Raw genomic sequence first — 19,873 nt, forward strand, 5'->3', positions numbered from 1 at the left:
CGCATAGATTGGACGGCGAGGAATGCAATAAATGTTGCATAATTTCAAGAAATTTAGCACGAAGCTCTGAGTGAATATTTCTCAGCTCGATCTGCGCTCGACGATTTCTATTACGCAAAAAATCGGCTAACACCCTCCACTCGTTTCATTTGTACAGAGTTACTCTACATAAGTTGTTCCTTAAAGTCTAATATTGCTACCCTTTGTTCTTCACATTAGATCACTAAGCTCTTTTTGGAATACTGCGTCATCATCCGCAAATACTCTGCAAGTGCGAAAGAGTCTAAGAAGATTTAAGATTCTCCTAACAAATTTAAAGCCTTAGAATTAAACGCGTTATCATCGGATGCGAAATCTGCGCGAAGAAAGCTTTCAATGATAACGTATTTTGATTATCACTTAGTCGAGAAGAATAATAAAAAAAAAATTCGAGAAGAATAATGAAAAAAAAATTGCATAGAGTGAGTCATTTAAGATGGTAACTTTCGATCGATCAATAATAATCGTAATTAACTGTAATTCCAAAATTATCTATCCTCAAACTGATATCTTTTAATTTACAGGTGAAAAAAATATCTTGGAAATTATGTCTATAATATTATAATATATTGTGTGACAGCAGATATAAGCAAAAGTGACCTCTCTTGAAGGATTTCTAAAAGTAATTAACTCAATAATAAAAATAATGAATTGAAAAAATAAATTCGCTCATTTAAATAATGCGCCAATATTCATTATTTAAATTTCACACAGGACGAATTTCTTTTTTGAAATTTATCGCTCAGAATTTATGTTGCATGGCATCATATATGCAAGAAAAAATAAACATATACGTTAAATCTGATATACGTTACAACATAAATCTTGTAAAGCGTCCAATAATTTATCTTAATTTGTTTTATATTTATTTGTATCGATGAATTAAAGAAAAAAAAGATTACAAATCCGTTAGGAAGATTTACAAAAATAATAAATAAAGTAAATCACGAATATCTCAAATGATTCACTTTACACATTCGTGAAAAATCCTCCGGCAAAACAACGATTTTTTCAACAAACGAATATGATATTTCTTCCCACAGATATCTCTATTAATGAAAAATAGAGGACCATCGAAGAATAACACGCAAAAAGAGAACTAAATTTCATTTCTACATCTCTAGATTTAATAAAACGTCGATATACAGGGTGGCCAAAATACATAAAATTTCCTATAAACATGGGTCGAAAAATGCTTCCTTAAGAAGTTATTGCTTAAAAACCTCTGATGAAGGAAGAGCAAAAGGTAAAAGGAAAGTGAAATAAAAAGAAAATGAAACTAAATAAATTTCTTGAAAAAAAGATAAAAATAAAAAATAAAAATCTTTTTCTTTTATGAAAATAAAATAATTTTTTCTTTTAACAAACTTTTATTTTATTTTTATAAAAGAAAAAGATTTCTATTTTTTATTTTTATCGTTTCTTTTTTTCAAGAAATTTATTTAGTTTCATTTTCTTTTTATTTCATTTTCTTTTCACCTTTTGCTCTTCCTTCATCAGAGATTTTTGAGCGATAACTTCTTAAGGAAGCATCTTTTGACCCATGTTTATACGAAATTTCTTGTTCAGAATTAAAAAATTAAAAATGAAAAAAGAATTTAAAAAATTTCCTACAAGATCTCAAAGTCTGGCTGGAACGTTCGGGCCACCCTGTATATATATAATCAAGAATTCTAGCATTTATCTCTCTTCCACATTTTCAAATAAAAATCTCCCGTCGCAGATAAATCCATTTTGTATCTCTCTTCCACGAAATATCCTATTCACTCTATGAAAGTGGAGTTTTTGTAAATTTAAAAAAAATTAAGGATTCCACATGGAATTTTCATATTTTTCTGGAGAATAGAATTTTCATGCAAGTAGAGTTTCGATTCGAAAACTAAGCTAATGCTGTCTACATTTGTGAAATTCGCATTATATAAATATAAATCTTTTCAACTATCCGCATTCTTTCCTCACGTGCACACATACACATACACTGCTCATCATCATCATCTTTTTTTTTCTATTTCCTAGCTATCTTCACTACTTTGTCGTACTTGTTTAAGTGCATAATGGCGTAAGAGTGAGTAAATCGCATAATTTAAATATATATCTTAAACCTCCGCCTTCCCCCTTCTCCTGCCGAGAGAGATAAATATAAAATTAACGCATACAATAATATATATATCGTGTTGCCCGGCCTACTATTTGTCTCCTTCCTATGTACACTCGCGAGCTTCCCTCGCAAAATGATTCCGCGTCTCACGATAAGCTTATTCAAGTACTCGCGAGCCTTATCCTTACGTCGTACTAGTCTCGACAGAGATTATCAATTACTTTATAATAAGATTAGGTTGGTCCGGAAGTAATCAGGAATATCGGGCGCACGAGAATCAGCCGAGCTCTTCTTCTCATCTTCACGACTGCAACAAGTACGCCCGCAACGTTATCATTATGTTATTAATGGTCCTTGTTAACAGAACACACGACTTTTTTTTTTTGGTCAAAGAGCTATACAAAATTTCGTTTGTACTTTGACGCTTGTGGAGAATCGCCGGACTCGTCCTAAATATTTGTATAAGTAGTACCATTAGCGATAAAAACTAATCAACTTATCGCGTGAAAATACAACTACAGGGTAAGTGAAAAAGTATGGAAACCTTTAAATTTTTCGAAAACTATGCATTTTAAAAACATATGTTTCAGACAAAAGTTGTAGGGTTTCAAGTAACGTATTATGTAGCAATATCAGTATGACCTTGAACAGTACCGTTAAGATCACATAAAAATCAGTTCGAATGTTTTTAATGGAACCCCCTATTTTTTATTACACATTGTTATAGCTTGTTTCAAGAGCTTTCCAAAACGCTATATTAAAGTGTTTTTTCATTGAGTACTTTTCGAGTTATGAGGCTTGAAATAATTTCTTAATTTTACATAAACCATAAAATATTTAATAAAATATTCATTTTTTTATTATTTTATCTTCATACTTTTATACATAAGATAATGTGAAGAATCAATTGATGTAAAGAAAAAACATAGTTTTGAAGAAAAAATATTTTATTGTTTATGGTTTATGTAAAATTAAGAAATTATTTCGAGCTTTATAACTTGAAAAGTGCTCACTGAAAAAATACTTTATTATAGTGTTTTGAAAAGCTCTTGAAACAAGCTACAAGAATATATAATAAAAAGTAAAGGGTTCCATTTAAAAAATTCAAAGTGATTTTTATGTGACCTTGACGATGCTATTCAAGGTTATACTGATATCGCTACGTAATGCATTACTTGAAACCTTACAACTTTTGTCTGAAACATTTGTTTTTAAAATGTATAGTTTTCGAAAAATTTAGGAGTTTCCATACTTTTTCCTCACCCTGTATGTCCGTTTCTATGTCTCTTCTCTTCCTTTTTATCCGGCAAAAAATACAGGATAAAGTATCTAAGACTATTCGGAGGAAACGAGCATAAGGCAGATTATTTTAATGTAGATAGATAAAATGTGAATATAGATTTTTGTTTCTTTTCTGCTAAGAATTCTTCCAGTCAAATAATTCCATCATTTTTGCGATTAATTGAAGCGTTGTACTTTGTAGAAGATCAGCGCAGCCTACCGATGTTTCATCGGATCGTGTAAATTTACTTCCTCTTTTATTCACGAAATTCATCGCTCTTTCCTCCAAGGGGTATTCTAGATACTTTGAATGTTGAAAACACCACCCTATACATCTGCTTGCTACGGCTCGAAGATAAGAGAATGCAATTTTACTTCATTAGGTCCTATTGTTATTGGTGTTATTATTGCCGCTGGTGGTATTGTTATTATTATTATTGTTGTTATTGTTGTTGTTGCTGGAATTGAGTGGGCTGCTGATGTTGTCGATCTCGCGTTGTGCCCGCGAGATCTTCACCTTGTCACGGGGCGTCCCATCCTCGCCGGTTTCCATCGCGAACATCTTCATCTTCTCCTTGAAGCTAAGCTTCTCCGGCACCGCGCCAATTTGCGAATTCTGTTGCTGCTGCTTTTGCTTCTCCGCCAGTCGTTTTTGTCTCGGATCTCTGGAGCAGAAGCATTCAATAGATTCTTGCACACGTTGGAAGAATCACTTGGGGACTCTAGTCCTCTTCTCAAATTTTACTTAAACAAAAAATTTTTCTTTTAATTTTACTCAAACAAATTTCTCCTAAACTTACTTATACACCTCTTGAGCTCCAATCACTCCAGGAGTAGCGCCAGTAAATGAAGTTCCGGATCCTTCCGGCGTCTTGGGAGATGCCAGTAGATTCTCCGCGTCGTTGATAAAATTCTGAAAGAATAATCGAACGGATTGTAAATAATATTAATGCTGGGAAAGTTATATACAGGATGTCCCAAAAGTCCCGGACCGGTCGAATATTTTATAAACTATACACTTTAGAAAGAAATGTTTCAGACAAAAGTTGTATGGCTTGAACGGAGCCATCAGATAGTGCTAATGATTTAACATGGGAGAGTCATTTGAAAGTCACGTGAAGATCAACGTCAATTTCTTAAATGGAACTCCCTATTTTTTATTAAATATTTTGGTAGCACGTCGAGAGCTTTCCAAAATACTATAATTAAGTTAGTTTTCATTAAGTACCTTCCGAATTATGAGGCTTGATATCATTTCTTAATTTTACATAAACTGTAAAATATCTTGTGAAATATTCATTTTTCGATTATCTTACCTTAATAATTTTATGTACAAAATAATGAGAGGAATCAATTGATGTAAAGAAAAAACATAGTTGTTTTTAAGAAAAAAATATGTAATTTGCAATTAACAATTACATATTTTTTTTAAAACAACTATATGTTTTCTTTACACCAATTGATTCCTCTCATTTGTACATAAAAGTATTAAAGTAAGATAATCGAAAAATGAATATTTTACTAGATATTTTATGGTTTATGCAAAATTAAGAAATGATTTCAAGCCTCATAACTCGAAAAGTACTCAATGAAGAAATACTTTATTATAGTGTTTTGGTAAAGCTCTCGAGATAAGTTACACGAATATGTAATAAAAAATAGAGGGTTCCATTTAAGAAATTGAAGGTGACCTTTACGTTTCCTTCAAATGACTCTCCAAGGTCAAATCATTGCCACTATCTGATGGTCCCCTTCAAGCCATACAACTTTTGTCTGAAACATTTGTTTCTAAAGTGCATAGTTTATGCATAGTTTATGAAATATTCGACCGATCCGGGACTTTTGGGACATCCCGTATATTAATAGCAACATGTATTATAAATATCTCACACATAATTTGCATATGCAATTGCCTCTCGGCGAGAATGTAATCCGAGACATCTGAGATTGAAATTATTTAACAATGAACACGATTGAAATATATATTTTATAATTAATTTAATAAGTTTGTAATGAAACATTTTTATCAATAGGTCGCTAGAAAATCACTACTTGTTCTTGCATCAATTTTAAATTATTGTCAAATTAAGAATATATTATACAGGGTGTCTCATTTTAACTTTCACACTTGAATATCTCGAAACCATGGCGGTTTCGGTGAAAATGTTTTAAACGAAAGTTGTATGATTTAAGGAGGCTATAAGATGGTGTCATTGGTTTTATCTTGAAAAGTTGTTTGAAGGTCACGTGAGAATCACCTCCAACTTTTTAAATGGGACACCCTATATACTTTTGCATATTCTTATAGCTTGCATCGAGAGCTTTCCAAAACACTTAATTAAATATTTTTTCATTAAGTATTTTTCGAGTTATGAAGCTCGAAATAATTTCTTAATTTTACATAAATCATAAAATATTTAGTAAAATATTCATTTTTCGATTATCTTACCTTAATACTTTTATGTACTTTTATACAGGGTTGGGCAAAAGTCCGGAAACGGTCAAATATCTCGAAAAGGATCAACTATAGCGAAAAATTGTAAATAGCAAAGTTGTAGGGCTTAAAAAAATGTACCTAATGATGACTAAAAATTTTACTTTGAGTGGAGGACGAAGATCATATAAAAGTCAAATTGAATTTTTTAAATGGAACCCCCTATTTTTCATTACATATTCTTGTAGCTTATCTCGAGAGCTTTCCAAAACACTATAATTAAGTACCTTTTTATTAAGTACTTTTTGAGTTATAAGGCTTGAAATAATTTCTTAATTTTACATAAACCATAAAATATCTAGTAAACCATTCATTTTTCGATTATCTTACCTTCATACTTTTATGTACAAAATAATGAGAGGAATCAATTGGTGTAAAGAAAACACATAGTTGTTTCTAAGAAAAAATATGTAATTTGCAATTAACAATTCCATGCAACAACTATGTGTTTTCTTTACACCAATTGATTCCTCTCATTATTTTGTACATAAAAGTATGAAGGTAAGATAATCGAAAAATGAATGGTTTACTAGATATTTTATGGTTTATGTAGAATTAAGAAATTATTTCAAGCCTTATAACTCAAAAAGTACTTAATAAAAAGGTACTTAATTATAGTGTTTTGGAAAGCTCTCGAGATAAGCTACAAGAATATGTAATGAAAAATAGGGGGTTCCATTTAAAAAATTCAATTTGACTTTTATATGATCTTCGTCCTCCACTCAAAGTAAAATTTTTAGTCATCATTAGGTACATTTTTTTAAGCCCTACAACTTTGCTATTTACAATTTTTCGCTATAGTTGATCCTTTTCGAGATATTTGACCGTTTCCGGACTTTTGCCCAACCCTGTATACAAAATAATGAGAGAAATTAATTGGTGTAAAGAAAACATAGAGTTGTTTTTAAGAAAAAAATATGAAATTGTTAATTGTAAATTATATATTCTTTCTTAAAGCAACTATGTTTTTTTCTTTACACTAATCGATTCCTCTCATTATTTTGTATATAAAAGTATGAAGGTAAGATAATCGAAAAATGAATGGTTTACTAGATATTTTATGGTTTATGTAAAATTAAGAAATTATTTCAAGCCTTATAACTCAAAAAGTACTTAATGAAAACTAACTTAATTATAGTGTTTTGGAAAGCTCTCGACATGAGCTACCAGAATATTTTAATAAAAAATAGGGAGTTCCATTAAAAAAATTAAAGGTGACCTTCATATGACCTTCAAACGACTTTTCTAGATAAAACCAATGATACCACCTTATGGCCCCCTCGAAACCATACAACATTTGTTTAAAACATTTTCTTCGAAACCGCCATGGTTTCGAGATATTCTAGTGTGAAAGTTAAAATGGGACATCCAGTATATATTATTACATCAGAAGCCTAATAATCAATATGATGGTTAATCTATAAAATACAGAGTGATAGGAAAAAATGAATCAGACTTTTGGATTAAATTCTTGCCAAGAAAAGATCGACTTTGAATGCTTTAAAAGAGCTGGCGCAATTTTTTTGGACAGCAGAATAATTTACGCGTAAAGCAATGATTACAGAAACTAGCATCGATGTACAAGAACATGAGGGTAGATAGCACGATGAATGAAGGACGAATAAAAAAATCTAATGAATACATAGCGCACGATACACTCGACTGAGAGATATATACAGGGTGTCCCAAAAGTCCCGGACGAGTCGAATATTTCATAAACTATGCACTTTAGAAAGAAATGTTTCAGACAAAAGTTGTATGGCTTGAAGCGAACCATCAGATAGGCAATGATTTGACCTTGGAGAGTCATTTGAAGGTGACGTAAAAGTTCCATCAATTTCTTAAATGGAACCTCCAATTTTTTATTACATATTTTTATTTTTTATTACATACATTTATTACATATTCATGTAGCTGTGTATAAAATAATGAGAGGAATCAATTGGTGTAAAGAAAACACATAGTTATTTAAAAAAAAAATATGTAATTGTTAATTGCAAATTACATATTTTTTTCTTAAAAACAACTATGTTTTTTCTTTACATCAATTGATTCCTCTCATTATTTTGTATATAAAAGTATTAAGGTAAGATAATCGAAAAATGAATATTTTACTAGATATTTTATGGTTTATGCAAAATTAAGAAATTATTTCAAGCCTCATAACTCGAAAAGTATTCAATGCAGAAATACTTTATTATAGTGTTTTGGAAAGCTCTCGACGTGAGCTACCAGAATATTTAATAAAAAATAGGGAGTTCCATTTAAGAAATTGACGTTGATCTTTACGTGACTTTTAAATGACTCTCCTATGTCAAATCATTGCCACTATCTGATGGCCCCCTTCAAGTCATACAACTTTTGTCTGAAACATTTCTTTCTAAAGTGCATAGTTTATGAAATATTCGATCGGTCCGGGACTTTTGGAACACCTTGTATATCTCGCTAGACGATAATGGCTGACAGTCCATGCATCATTAAACATTAGACATTTATAATGACGTAGCAATGATATCTGTTTTACAAGTTATATCTTACTTGTTTATATGTATATCTGCCATTGTATGCATTTCGAGAGAATATTCAGATTTGTAGTAAATATATATATTTATTAACGATGGAACAAGTTAACACTTTGAGGAATTAAGTTTGCTTAGTTGATTATCTAAAATACAAGTGGTACGTTGGAAGATGAAGCTATATTTGGCTTTGAATAATATAAATGTAAAGAAAAATATACAGGATGGCCCCGAACGTTCCAGCTAGATTTTGAGATAGGAAATTTAATTCTGAACAAAAAATTTCCTATAAACATGATGGGTCGCAAAATGCTTCCTTAAGAAGTTATCACTCAAAAACCTCTGATGAATAAAGAGCAAAAGATGAAAGGAAAATGAAATAAAAAGAAAATGAAACTAAATAAATTTCTTGAAAAAAAACGATAAAAATAAAAAGTAAAAATCTTTTTCTTTTATGAAAATAAAATAAAATTTTTTTTTTTTAACTATCTTTTATTTTATTTTCATGAAAGAAAAAGATTTTTATTTTTTATTTTTATCATTTTTTCCTGAAATTTATTTAGTTTCATTTTCTTTTTATTTCATTTTCATTTCACCTTTTGCTCTTCCTTCATCAGAGATTTTTGAGCCATAACTTTTTAAGAAAGCATTTTTCAATCCATGTTTATCGGAAATTTTTTGTTCAGAATTAAATTTCCTATAAGATCTCAAAGTCTGGCTGGAACGTTTGGGGCCACCCTGTATATATGATTTTATAAATATCTTTTACTTCTCTCGAGAGGATTAACAAAGTATACATATGACTCTTACGATAATATCCAGGGTAAAAATGGGAGAAATTCGTTTAAGAAATTCAATTTGACCTTCTCCTGACTTTGGCGAAGCCTCTCAGGGTCAAACTGATAAGATCGACAACTAGATCTCTTTAAACCCTACAACTTTTACATGAAACATTTTTTTCTAAAATGTCTTGTTTTCGAGATTTTTGGTCGGGGATTTTTCACTCATCCTGCATAAATTCTGAAATATTGTAAAGAAAACACGGGATCGATTTTTGCCGAAATTCACGACTCAATTATGTGAATACGAAACGGACTAGAATAAAGAAGAAATAAATTAACAGATAAATAAATGTGAGAAAAAAAAATTAAAAGATGTCATATAAAGAAAACAATGACTCACGTTAGGATCTTCTCTAATAATGTCCATTGACATCGATGGTGGATTTGATGTCCCGGACGACATACTGCGCAGCATAGACTCGCTATTTGCATTCGAATCATGAAAAGAAACCCTTTTCATTGATGCTGGCTGTTGAGAAGTGGGAGGTAGATTGGATGCTGTCGAGCCGTTTGATCTGAGAGCGCTTTGCTGAGACATAACGGCATAACTGGAGCCTCGTTCTGGCGGTGGAGGTGCGTCGTTTACGCTATTTTGCGAGGCTAAAATAGAGAAATGATCGGATAAATATTCCAAAATATTTTCTGGTGAAGAATGTAATCTCTAAAGAGACCTCACAATCCATGAAAGCCTTAAAAGTACAGGATTAGGAAAAAGTCTGGATACCCCTTAATATTTCGAAAAATACGCATTTTCAAAAAAATGTTTCATATAAGAGTTATAGGGTTTTCATTTCTTAATTTTACATAACATCATTTCTTAATTTTAACATCATTTCTTATTTTCATCAATACGTCATTTCTTAATTTTACATAAACCATAAAATATGCACAAAATAATGAGAGGAATCAATTGGTGTAAAGAAAACATACAGTTGTTTTTAAGAAAAAATATGGAATTGTAAATTATATATTTTTTTTTAGAAACAACTATGTGTTTTCTTTACACTAATTGATTCCTCTCATTATTTTGTACATAAAATTATTAAGGTAAGATAATCGAAAAATGAATATTTTACAAGATTTTTTATGGTTTATGTAAAATTAAGAAATGATTTCAAGCCTCATAATTTGAAAGGTACTTCATGGAAAAATAATTTATTATAGTGTTTTGGAAAGCTCTCGAGGTAAGCTACAAGAATATGCAATGAAAAATACGGGATTCCATTTAAAAAATTGAAGCTGACCTTCACATAACCTTGATAACGCTTTTTGAGGTCATAATAATGCTGCTGTGTAATGCGCCACATAAAACCCTATAACTTTTGTATGAAACATTTTTTTTTAAAATGCGTATTTTTCGAAATATTAAGGGGTATCCAGATTTTTTCCTAACCCTGTATAGCTTCATATTTAATTTACTAACGCATAGAAACGTTGGGTCCATTGATAATCAGATTGTCCAAACGTAGCATGCTCGGGTGCAGCTGGCTTCTTGGATGCTGGCTCTGCTGATATGTTTGCTGCTGGGGCGAGTGCAGCTCCTCCTGCTTCTTCTGACTCTCCTCGAATTCAGCCTGCTTCCGTTTCACCTCATCTATTCTTCGTTGTAATTCCCTTTCTTCCGTGGAATGCGACATGGGATACGGCTTCTGACTGGAACCGAAATGGCTGGAAAGAGACGTGCTGTAATTGGGCGACGCGTGCTCCTCGCTCTGACTCGCCGGTTGCTGCTGACTCGGTTGGATGTGCAAGCTGCTGTTCTCTTGACCGAGGCTATTCATCCCGACGTTTTGAGGCGCCGCTTGATTGGGCAGAATATGAGAGTGGCTGCTGGCGACCGATTGGCTACCGATGGGCTGAAGAGGCAGACCACCTCTTATAGACTGATTGCCTGTGTTTGTTCTCGATAGGATTGGAAGCTGCTGGGTCCCCTGGGCAGTTCTCTCCTGACTGGCCGCCATCCTTAATAAGCCTTGAACGCGTTGCGCACTCTCATTATCCAGATCGTTACTTTCTTCATCGTCATCTTGATTCGCGACCTCCTCTGCTCGTTTCTGGAAATCTCTTTCCAGTTGGAGCGCCCGTAGCTGCTCTTCCTGCTGCTGCGTTCGATGCGTCAGCGCGCTTAACTCGGCGATCTGCTGATCCCGCCATTGTCGGGCAGCTTCTCTTCTACGAGCTTGTTCCTAAAATAACCAGCAATGTCAAGTAGCGCTCGTTTAAACTGTTCTTTAAAATTATAAACTATCAATACTACAAAATTATTAGATATTTAGCGATAAAATGAAGATTTCAAACTTTGTTCAGGTAATAATCATTACTGTTATTTTCTTCATTATTGCTATCAATTTATTTTCGCTATTAATCTCATTACTTTTTCCCTTTCTTCCCGTTGCCAAGGGTTGGTCGCGCTGTACTGATATTGACGCGGTTGCTGCATAGCGTTGATTCCTCCCGCAGGATAGTAACTACCCCGTGGTGGATCTTGCATGCTTGCGGTGTACCTAAAAGAAGAGATTTTCTTCTATTAGAGGAAACTGAATTTATCTTACCCAGCAAACAGCTATAACTGTTACATAACATGTAACTGTTATATAATTGTTATATAACAATTATATAAGTGCATAATTTCCCACTCAATAATATTGCTGTTACATGTAACAGCAATATTATTGAGTGGGAAATTATAAGTAACAGTTATATAATTATTACTTATAATTTCCCACTCAATAATATTGCTAATTGTTACATAACATATAACAGTTATATAACTATACAGGGTGGTTTAAAAGTCTGGAAATGGTCAATTATCTCCGAAAATAGTGATCCTGTAGGAAAATGTTTCAGACAAAAGTTGTAGGATTTTAAGTGACGCATTACACAGTAATATTACTATGACCTTGAAGAGTGTTGTTAAGGTCACGTGAAGGTCATCTTAAATTTCTTAAATGGAACCCCCTATTTTTAATTACATATTCTTGTAACTTACCTCGAGAGCTTTTCAAAACACTATAATAAAGTATTTTTTCATTGAATAATTTCCGAGTTATGAGACTTGAAATCATTTCTTAATTTTACATAAACCATAAAATAGCTAGAAAAATATTCATTTTTCAGTTATCTTACCTTAATACTTTTATGTACAAAATAATGAGAGGAATCAATTGGTGTAAAGAAAACACATAGTTGTTACAAAGAAAAAATATGTAATTTGCAATTAACAATTACATATTTTTCCTTCGAAACAATTATGTGTTTTCTTTACACCAATTGATTCCTCTCATTATTTTGTACATAAAAGTATTAAGGTAAAATAATCAAAAAATGAATATTTTACAAGATATTTTACGGTTTATGTAAAATTAAGAAATGCTTTCAAACCTCATAATTCGGAAAGTACTTAATGAAAACTAACTTAATTATAGTGTTTTGGAAAGCTCTCAAGATAAGCTACAAGAATATGTAACAAAAAATAGGGGATTTTGTTTAAGAAATTAAATCTTGACGTGACCTTAACAACACTCTTCAAGGTCATAGTAATATTACTGTGTAATGCGTCACTTAAAACCCTACAACTTTTGTCTGAAACATTTTCCCACAGGACTACTATTTTCGGAGATAATTGACCGTTTCCAGACTTTTAAACCACCCTGTATATGTTATGTAACAGTTGTATAACAGTTACATGTTATGTAACAGTTATATTGTTGAGTGGAAAATTACAACTTGTAAGTGATTCTACGAGGATATCAAGGATACATCAAGACACACATACCTCGTGTCAGCTTGCTTGTACAGAGGATGCGTCGAGGTGCTCGGTGGCGGTGGTGGCGGGCTCTCGTTAAACGTGTTATCAGATGGCAGAGCCGGCCTGGTCGGCAGAGTTTCCGAGGTTGTCATAGAATGACCCTCCCCGTTTTGCGGTCGACCAACGACCCCGTCACTCGTGTACTGATCAACGCGCTGCTCCAAGTTACCATTTGGATAAATCGAGCTGTTCTGCGAACCGATAAAATGTCGGTTCTGCTCGGCGTACGACCTCGCCTCCTGGTTGTTCGAGTCTCGAGCGCCGAGCAGGTTCTCACCGGGCATCGGATGGTGACCCCGAACGATTGGCGCCTCATTCTTCGGCTTGGGCATCATCGGACCGTACTGACCAGCAGCAGAGATTGGGTTTCGGTTCGGGTACTGATTGTACTGGCCGTACTGCGCGCTATTGTACTGAGTATACTGGGTGTCCGAGTAATTGTAACCGGGCGCGTTTTGCCTCGCGACGTAGCCGGGATTCGCGCCCAGACTTGACGTGGAGCCCAGCGGCGTTCTTGGCGAGCGAACATTCATCAGGGTATTATTCGAAGCCTGCTGAGCTGGAGGCGCGGCCACTCGAGTACCCATTGTGTTGTACATCGCCGCTGGAGGTCTGTGTTGATTCAATATCGGCGCGCCACCGCCTCGTAGCTCGCGCCGACGAACTTCCTCTTGCATCTCCTGCATCTTGGCCTCCTGACGAATTATGTCGCGCGAGGACTGGGAACGCGGTGGAGGCGGACCCCCGGTCTGCTGCTGCATCTGCTGGTTACCGATCACCGAGTAGCCTTGCTGCTGCTGCTGCTGCTGACCTTGAGATTGGGGGACGTACGCGGACGTCGGACGCTCCCGGAGGTGGGTGCCACTGGTTTCCAGAGTGCCAGATGGTCGGTTCAACGAGTTTTGCGAGCCTCTCAGGGAACTCTTTTGAATTGGCTGAGGGTTTCTGTAAAACGGTGACGATTATTAATGTGAAGATTATTTAAAGTAGCGACAATTACTTAAGAAAGAATAGAAGAGTGTCTACTCAAATCTCTTTAAAAATATTCCTTGATCCTTCAAGTATTTTTATTCAAAATTCTAGATAAATAGAATATTTTCAAAACTTTTTTTTCAATTTTCTAAAATAAAATTTTAGAAGATTATTTAAAGTAGCGAGAGTTACTTAAGAATAGAAGAGTGTCTACTCAAATCTCTTTAAAAATATTCCTTGGTCCTTCAGGATTATTTTTATTCAAAATTCTAAATAAATAGAATATTTTCAAAATTTTTTTTCAATTTTCTAAAATAAAATTTTAGAAGATTATTTAAAGTAGCGAGAGTTACTTAAGAATAGAAGAGTGTCTACTCAAATCTCTTTAAAAATATTCCTTGATCTTTCAGGTGTTTTTATTCAAAATTCTAGATAAATAGAATATTTTCAAAATTTTTTTTCAATTTTCTAAAATAAAATTTTTTACTGTTTCCATTTTCTAAGGCTTCTTACTCATACAAAGAAAAAAGATCAGAATCGCTTAAGTTTCAAGCGTCAGATTCGCAATGTATTGAAAAAGAAAACTGAATAGTAAGATAAACATTTTTTATTAATATTTTCATTTATTTATCATAATTATTAATCATTTATTTATTATAAAAATTACAATAAAGAGTATGTACTGCATATTTAAAATTTTGTTTAAGACATTAAATATTTAAACAGAGACAAATATATATTTATTTTAGGCTTTTTAAAGATAATTTATTGAGATTGGAAAAATTATTTTATTATTTTTTCTCAATTATCTTTTTTTTTTAAATATATTTATAATTATTAAACAAAAAGAAAAATTGAAAAATATTTGAAATCTCTGAAAAATAATGTACACATTTATAGCCATTGGTAAAATTAATTATTTTCATGAAATCATCTGATACTAAAACTTAATACATATCAATTATCTTTAGAAGGTATATAATTAAAATTCTTGGCTTATTGTTTACGATAAGAGCAAAATTATCAAAAAGAAAATTTAAAAAAAAATCTTTTTAAATCTCTGAGTCTCAATAAAATTCCATGAAAATTCTCTGATTTTTCAAGATACAAAAAATCTTTGAAAATTCGAGATTTTTCAGAGAGTATAAATCTATTTTAAAATTCTTCTATACACAATAATATTTTTTTTATACGCATATGTGATCAAATATGTACATGAAATGAAAATATATAAAAGAAATGATAAAAAATGAAAAAGGGGAAAAAAAGAAAAAAAGGAAAGAAAAAAAGGAAAAAAAATGAAAAAAAAAAAACATGTAATTAAGAATAGAGAGTATGAGTACATATCCTGTACCTGTCCTCCAACTGTTGTGGACTAATTTGTTGTTTCATCGTCGAGTCTTGATTTCGATAAATGCTCAGATTCTGGTAAAATCTCTCCGCTTCTGCATTTTGCATATTCGATGGTACATTCGTATGCGTCGGATTTAAATTGGGCGACGACTGCTGCCTGCTGACCAATCCACTAGGCGGTAAAGTCCCGATCCTCATGGGATCGTGCAAGTTATGACTCGACCTACGCATACATTATTATTATTATTAATTTGCATTTGCATTAAATATATAATTATTAATTAAATTATATATTCATAATAATATTACTTTAATTTACATGAATTTCAAAATTACATTCCCACTCTAACCGGGTCAAATTTTAATAGGAAAAATTAATTACATGTATTAAGCTTGATTTTATAATTGATAAACTCAAAAAATTGATCTTTGTAATTATTAAGAATTGTTTTACAGTCTCTTAGAAAATAAATATATATGAAAATTTATTAAGATACATTATTATTATTATTAATTTGCATTTGCATTAAATATATAATTTTTAATTAAATTATGTATTCATAATATTATTTTAATTTACATGAATTTCAAAATTACATCCTCACTCTAACTGGCCAAATTTTAATAAGAAAAATTAATTACATGTATTAAACTTGATTTTATAATTGATAAACTCAAAACATTGATCTTTGTAATTATTAAGAATTGTTTTACAGTTTCTTAGAAAATAAATATATATGAAAATTTGTTAAGATACATCTTAATAAATGAAAACTAAGAAAACTAAGATTATTGAGAGTGGTCTCAATTAATTATCAAACGATGTAATAATAAAATATGAAAGATGTAAAAATAAAATAAATAAATAATAAATTTATAAATAATTTATAAATAATTTATAAATAAAATTTATAAATAATTTATAAATAATTTATAAATAATTTATAAATAAAATTTATAAATAATTTATAAACAATTTATAAATAAAATTAATAAATAATCAATTTATATAAATATAAATAATAAAAGTAAATAATAAAAAATAAATTTGACATTATATTTACCTGGATCGCAAAGAAGTTGCGCTGGTGATGGTCGCCATGGAAGGTGGTTGAACAGGTGGCGTAACGCTGTTGCTCGAGGAGGCTCTGCTGTATCCTGGGTTGAACACCTCGTGCTGTTGCTTGACCTCGTTGCCCATATCTAGATAAATCCAATTCGCAGGTCGATTAAATACATAATCTTTAATGAAAAAATTCTATTTCATCAAATTATTACATCCAAGTCTCTCCCTCTTCTAACTTATATTTAATTCAGCATTCAGCATGAAATTCGCGAAAATAAAAAGCCGAGTGATCCGGAGACAATTTATGCATGACGCACACACAAAGCTGCTTAAGTGTACTCTTACTTACTATGCAATGCTGGTACGGACTTGCTGCTGTGGATTTGCTGAGGAGTAGCGTCGTGTCCAAGCCGGGACGGTAGATCCCGCTCGCTCATGCGACGTGGACCTGCGGGTAGCCCAAGCGGGTACACAAAGAGACGGCTTTGAGTTAATGCATCGGTGAACGCGCAAAAGTGCCGTGGCGCGATATTAAATGACAACTCATGCACGTATGGGAGCGAGAAGCAGCGCATTCGTCGAGAATAGAACGCCCTTTTCTAGGGTTGCCAAAGTGTTTCGAGGCGAGATACATCGACATCGACACACTTTGAGAGGGAGAATGTCAGGGTTGGGAAAAGTACCTTGTAAAAGTCACCGATTTTAAAAAGCAACGAGTCGTTACAAGACAATTTTTGTTATTTATTTTTAACATTATTACAAGACCGAGAACAAACACATGAAATTTATATTTTTGAATATTTTTTTTTATATTAATATATAACAAAAATGTATATTATTAATATCGCTGTCGAAGCAATAATATTTTTAAATAATCAATAATAAATATTTAATATTAAAGAGTAATAATTTTCAATAATAATTTCAAATCTTAATGCTAGAGAACATTTCTTTCAAAAAATATTTTTAAATAATAAATAATAAATATTTAATAGTAAAGTAATAATTTTCAAAAATAATTTCAAATTTTAATGTTGGAGAACATTTCTTTCAAAAAATATTTTTAAATAATAAATAATAAATATTTAATATTGAAGAGTAATAATTTTCAATAATAATTTCAAATCTTAATGTTTGAGAACATTTCTTTCAAAAAATATTTTTAAATAATAAATAATAAATATTTAATATTGAAGAATAATAATTTTCAATAATAATTTCAAATCTTAATGTTGGAGAACATTTCTTTAAAAAAATATTTTTTAAAAATAAATAATAAATATTTAATATTAAAGTAATAATTTTCAATAATAATTTAAATCTTAATGTTGGAGAACATTTTTTTCAAAAAAATTCTGAAAAGATTTTTTCCTTATGTTTTTCTAATTATATAAATAAAAAAAATTCAATTAATATAAATAAATAAAATAATTAATATAAATAAATAAAATACACTTCCAAAGATATAAATAAAAAAATGCATTATAATCATGTGTATTAGAGGAAAATTGTATCATTTTGGTATAAAAATATATTTTATAATTTGCAAAGTGACACTAAGTTCCACTTTTGAAAAAGAAAAAAAAAACAAAACCAGATATTATATAAAATTAATTTAACATTATAAATTAAATAAATTAAATAAAAATGTTTTCTTAATTTTTTCTTTTTATAGAAATTTGTAATTAATATCATCTTTTTTTTGCATGTTTAATATTGTGTAATTTAAAAATTCTAACGTTTATTTACGAATCAAATTTGTTTCCAGTATGCAAAAAATTTACAAAAATTATACATGATCTGGTTTAAAATAAAAGTAAAAATTTATTAAAATAAGTTTATTAATTTTTAAAAGAATTTAATACTTCTCTCGTGTTTCTATATATGATGTTATATGCCACGTAAATTCGACAAGTAATTATTGATCGCTATTGGTTACCGAAGTTGCTTTTTATAGACAAAATGTATGTTATATAATTTAGATGTTACAAGTAATATTACTTCCCAATCCTGTTAATGTCATATGGCTAAGTGTAAGACTATACTTATGGTCATGACATGCTAAAGCTATATTGTGTGTGTATGAGCAAGAGTTTGCATTCGCATTATATTATTGTTTTATATAAGATGGTCTCTATAAATATTGCAAGCTGCTTTCTCGACAATTGAATATATTTACAATAGATAAAATAATTTCGAGTGTGTGTTATTAAATATTATAATTAATCAATATCCAAGAATGATATTTAAGTAATTCATTGATTTCATTAGTAGAAGACATTATGTTAGAAAAAAAAGCCACCTTGTATACACATAATATAATATTAAATAGTATTTATAAACATATGTACGACACTGCATGCATGTTTGCAATTATATGACTAGTTTGTTTGAGTGCAATCAAGTGAATTAAAAATAAAAATAAATGTATGATACTTAGAAAAATTATTATTTGGTCGCAATCTATAATTAACATTTTTCTTATTTCAAATGATGTGAGTAAAATTACATGTATTATTGTTTCTAAAACAATGAAAATATACAGGGTGGCCCCGAACGTTCCAGCCAGACCTTGAGATCTTATAGGAAATTTAATTCTGAACAAGAAATTTCCATGGGTCGAAAAATGCTTCCTTAAGAAATTATCGCAGATAAAAGTTAGGTAAAAAAAAATTATTTTATTTTCATAAAAGAAAAAGATTTTTATGTTTTATTTTTATCGTTTTTTTCAAAAAATTTATTTAGTTTCATTTTCTTTTTATTTCATTTTCTTTTCACCCTTTGCTCTTCCTTCATCAGAGATTTTTGAGCGATAACTTCTTAAGGAAGCATTTTTCGATCCATGTTTATCGGAAATTTTTTATTCAGAATTAAATTTCCTATAAGATCTCAAAATCTGGTTGGAACGTTCGGGGGCACCCTGTATAAAAATTGTGATAATGTATCATCTAAGTGTTAAATCATTTTGGAATTAACAAAAATCATATTTTATACTTTGCAAAGTGACACTTGATTCCACTTTTGCCTGAAGCAAAGTTAGATATTGTTCTAAAATAATTTAACATAAATTATATATATTAATCAATGCATTTATATCGAAAACTGATCAAATTTCTTGATTCTTAAGAGAATTCTAATTTTATTAAAAAAAAATATATCTTTCATTTTCGATTTTTTATAATGCAAATAACGTTATAAAAAAATGAAAATTACGTTGTTTGAGAAATTTAATTATTTTGGAATACATTATATGTCGTATATTCTATTTAATCGTGGACTAAAGTTATTTCAGTCTATGTTTGATTTGAAATATATCCAATATAATCTCGAGTGTTTGCTGGTATCTAGATAAAATTATCTAGATAATTATCTAGATAAAAATGGATCATCTTTATCTTTAA

The 19,873-nt window shown here is 30.8% G+C and overlaps 1 protein-coding gene across 11 annotated transcripts in view; it reads right to left on the reverse strand.

Annotated features, from left to right (window-relative positions):
* Positions 1 to 3,353: 3,353 nt before the first annotated feature.
* The window catches only part of LOC105253569 (afadin), a 66,979-nt gene continuing 50,459 nt past the window's right edge, over positions 3,354 to 19,873 (reverse strand). For 7 of the 11 annotated variants that reach the window (XM_025407476.1, XM_025407477.1, XM_025407474.1 and 4 more), the window contains 9 exons: positions 16,822 to 16,920; positions 16,471 to 16,609; positions 15,408 to 15,629; positions 13,049 to 14,026; positions 11,648 to 11,777; positions 10,697 to 11,459; positions 9,614 to 9,873; positions 4,219 to 4,331; positions 3,354 to 4,083 (listed from right to left, as the gene is read on the reverse strand). In XM_025407476.1, coding sequence (XP_025263261.1) covers positions 3,798 to 4,083; positions 4,219 to 4,331; positions 9,614 to 9,873; positions 10,697 to 11,459; positions 11,648 to 11,777; positions 13,049 to 14,026; positions 15,408 to 15,629; positions 16,471 to 16,609; positions 16,822 to 16,920 — 2,990 coding nt within the window. In that variant the 3' untranslated portion in view covers positions 3,354 to 3,797. Of the gene's footprint in view, positions 4,084 to 4,218; positions 4,332 to 8,450; positions 8,467 to 9,037; positions 9,452 to 9,613; positions 9,874 to 10,696; positions 11,460 to 11,647; positions 11,778 to 13,048; positions 14,027 to 15,407; positions 15,630 to 16,470; positions 16,610 to 16,821; positions 16,921 to 19,873 lie in introns of those variants that run through there. The other 4 variants (XM_025407483.1, XM_025407484.1, XM_025407479.1 and 1 more) reach the window with 3 other exon arrangements.

The sequence above is a fragment of the Camponotus floridanus genome, unplaced genomic scaffold (assembly GCF_003227725.1).
Source record: "Camponotus floridanus strain SB8 unplaced genomic scaffold, Cflo_v7.5 scaffold178, whole genome shotgun sequence".
Lineage (NCBI taxonomy): Eukaryota > Metazoa > Arthropoda > Insecta > Hymenoptera > Formicidae > Camponotus > Camponotus floridanus.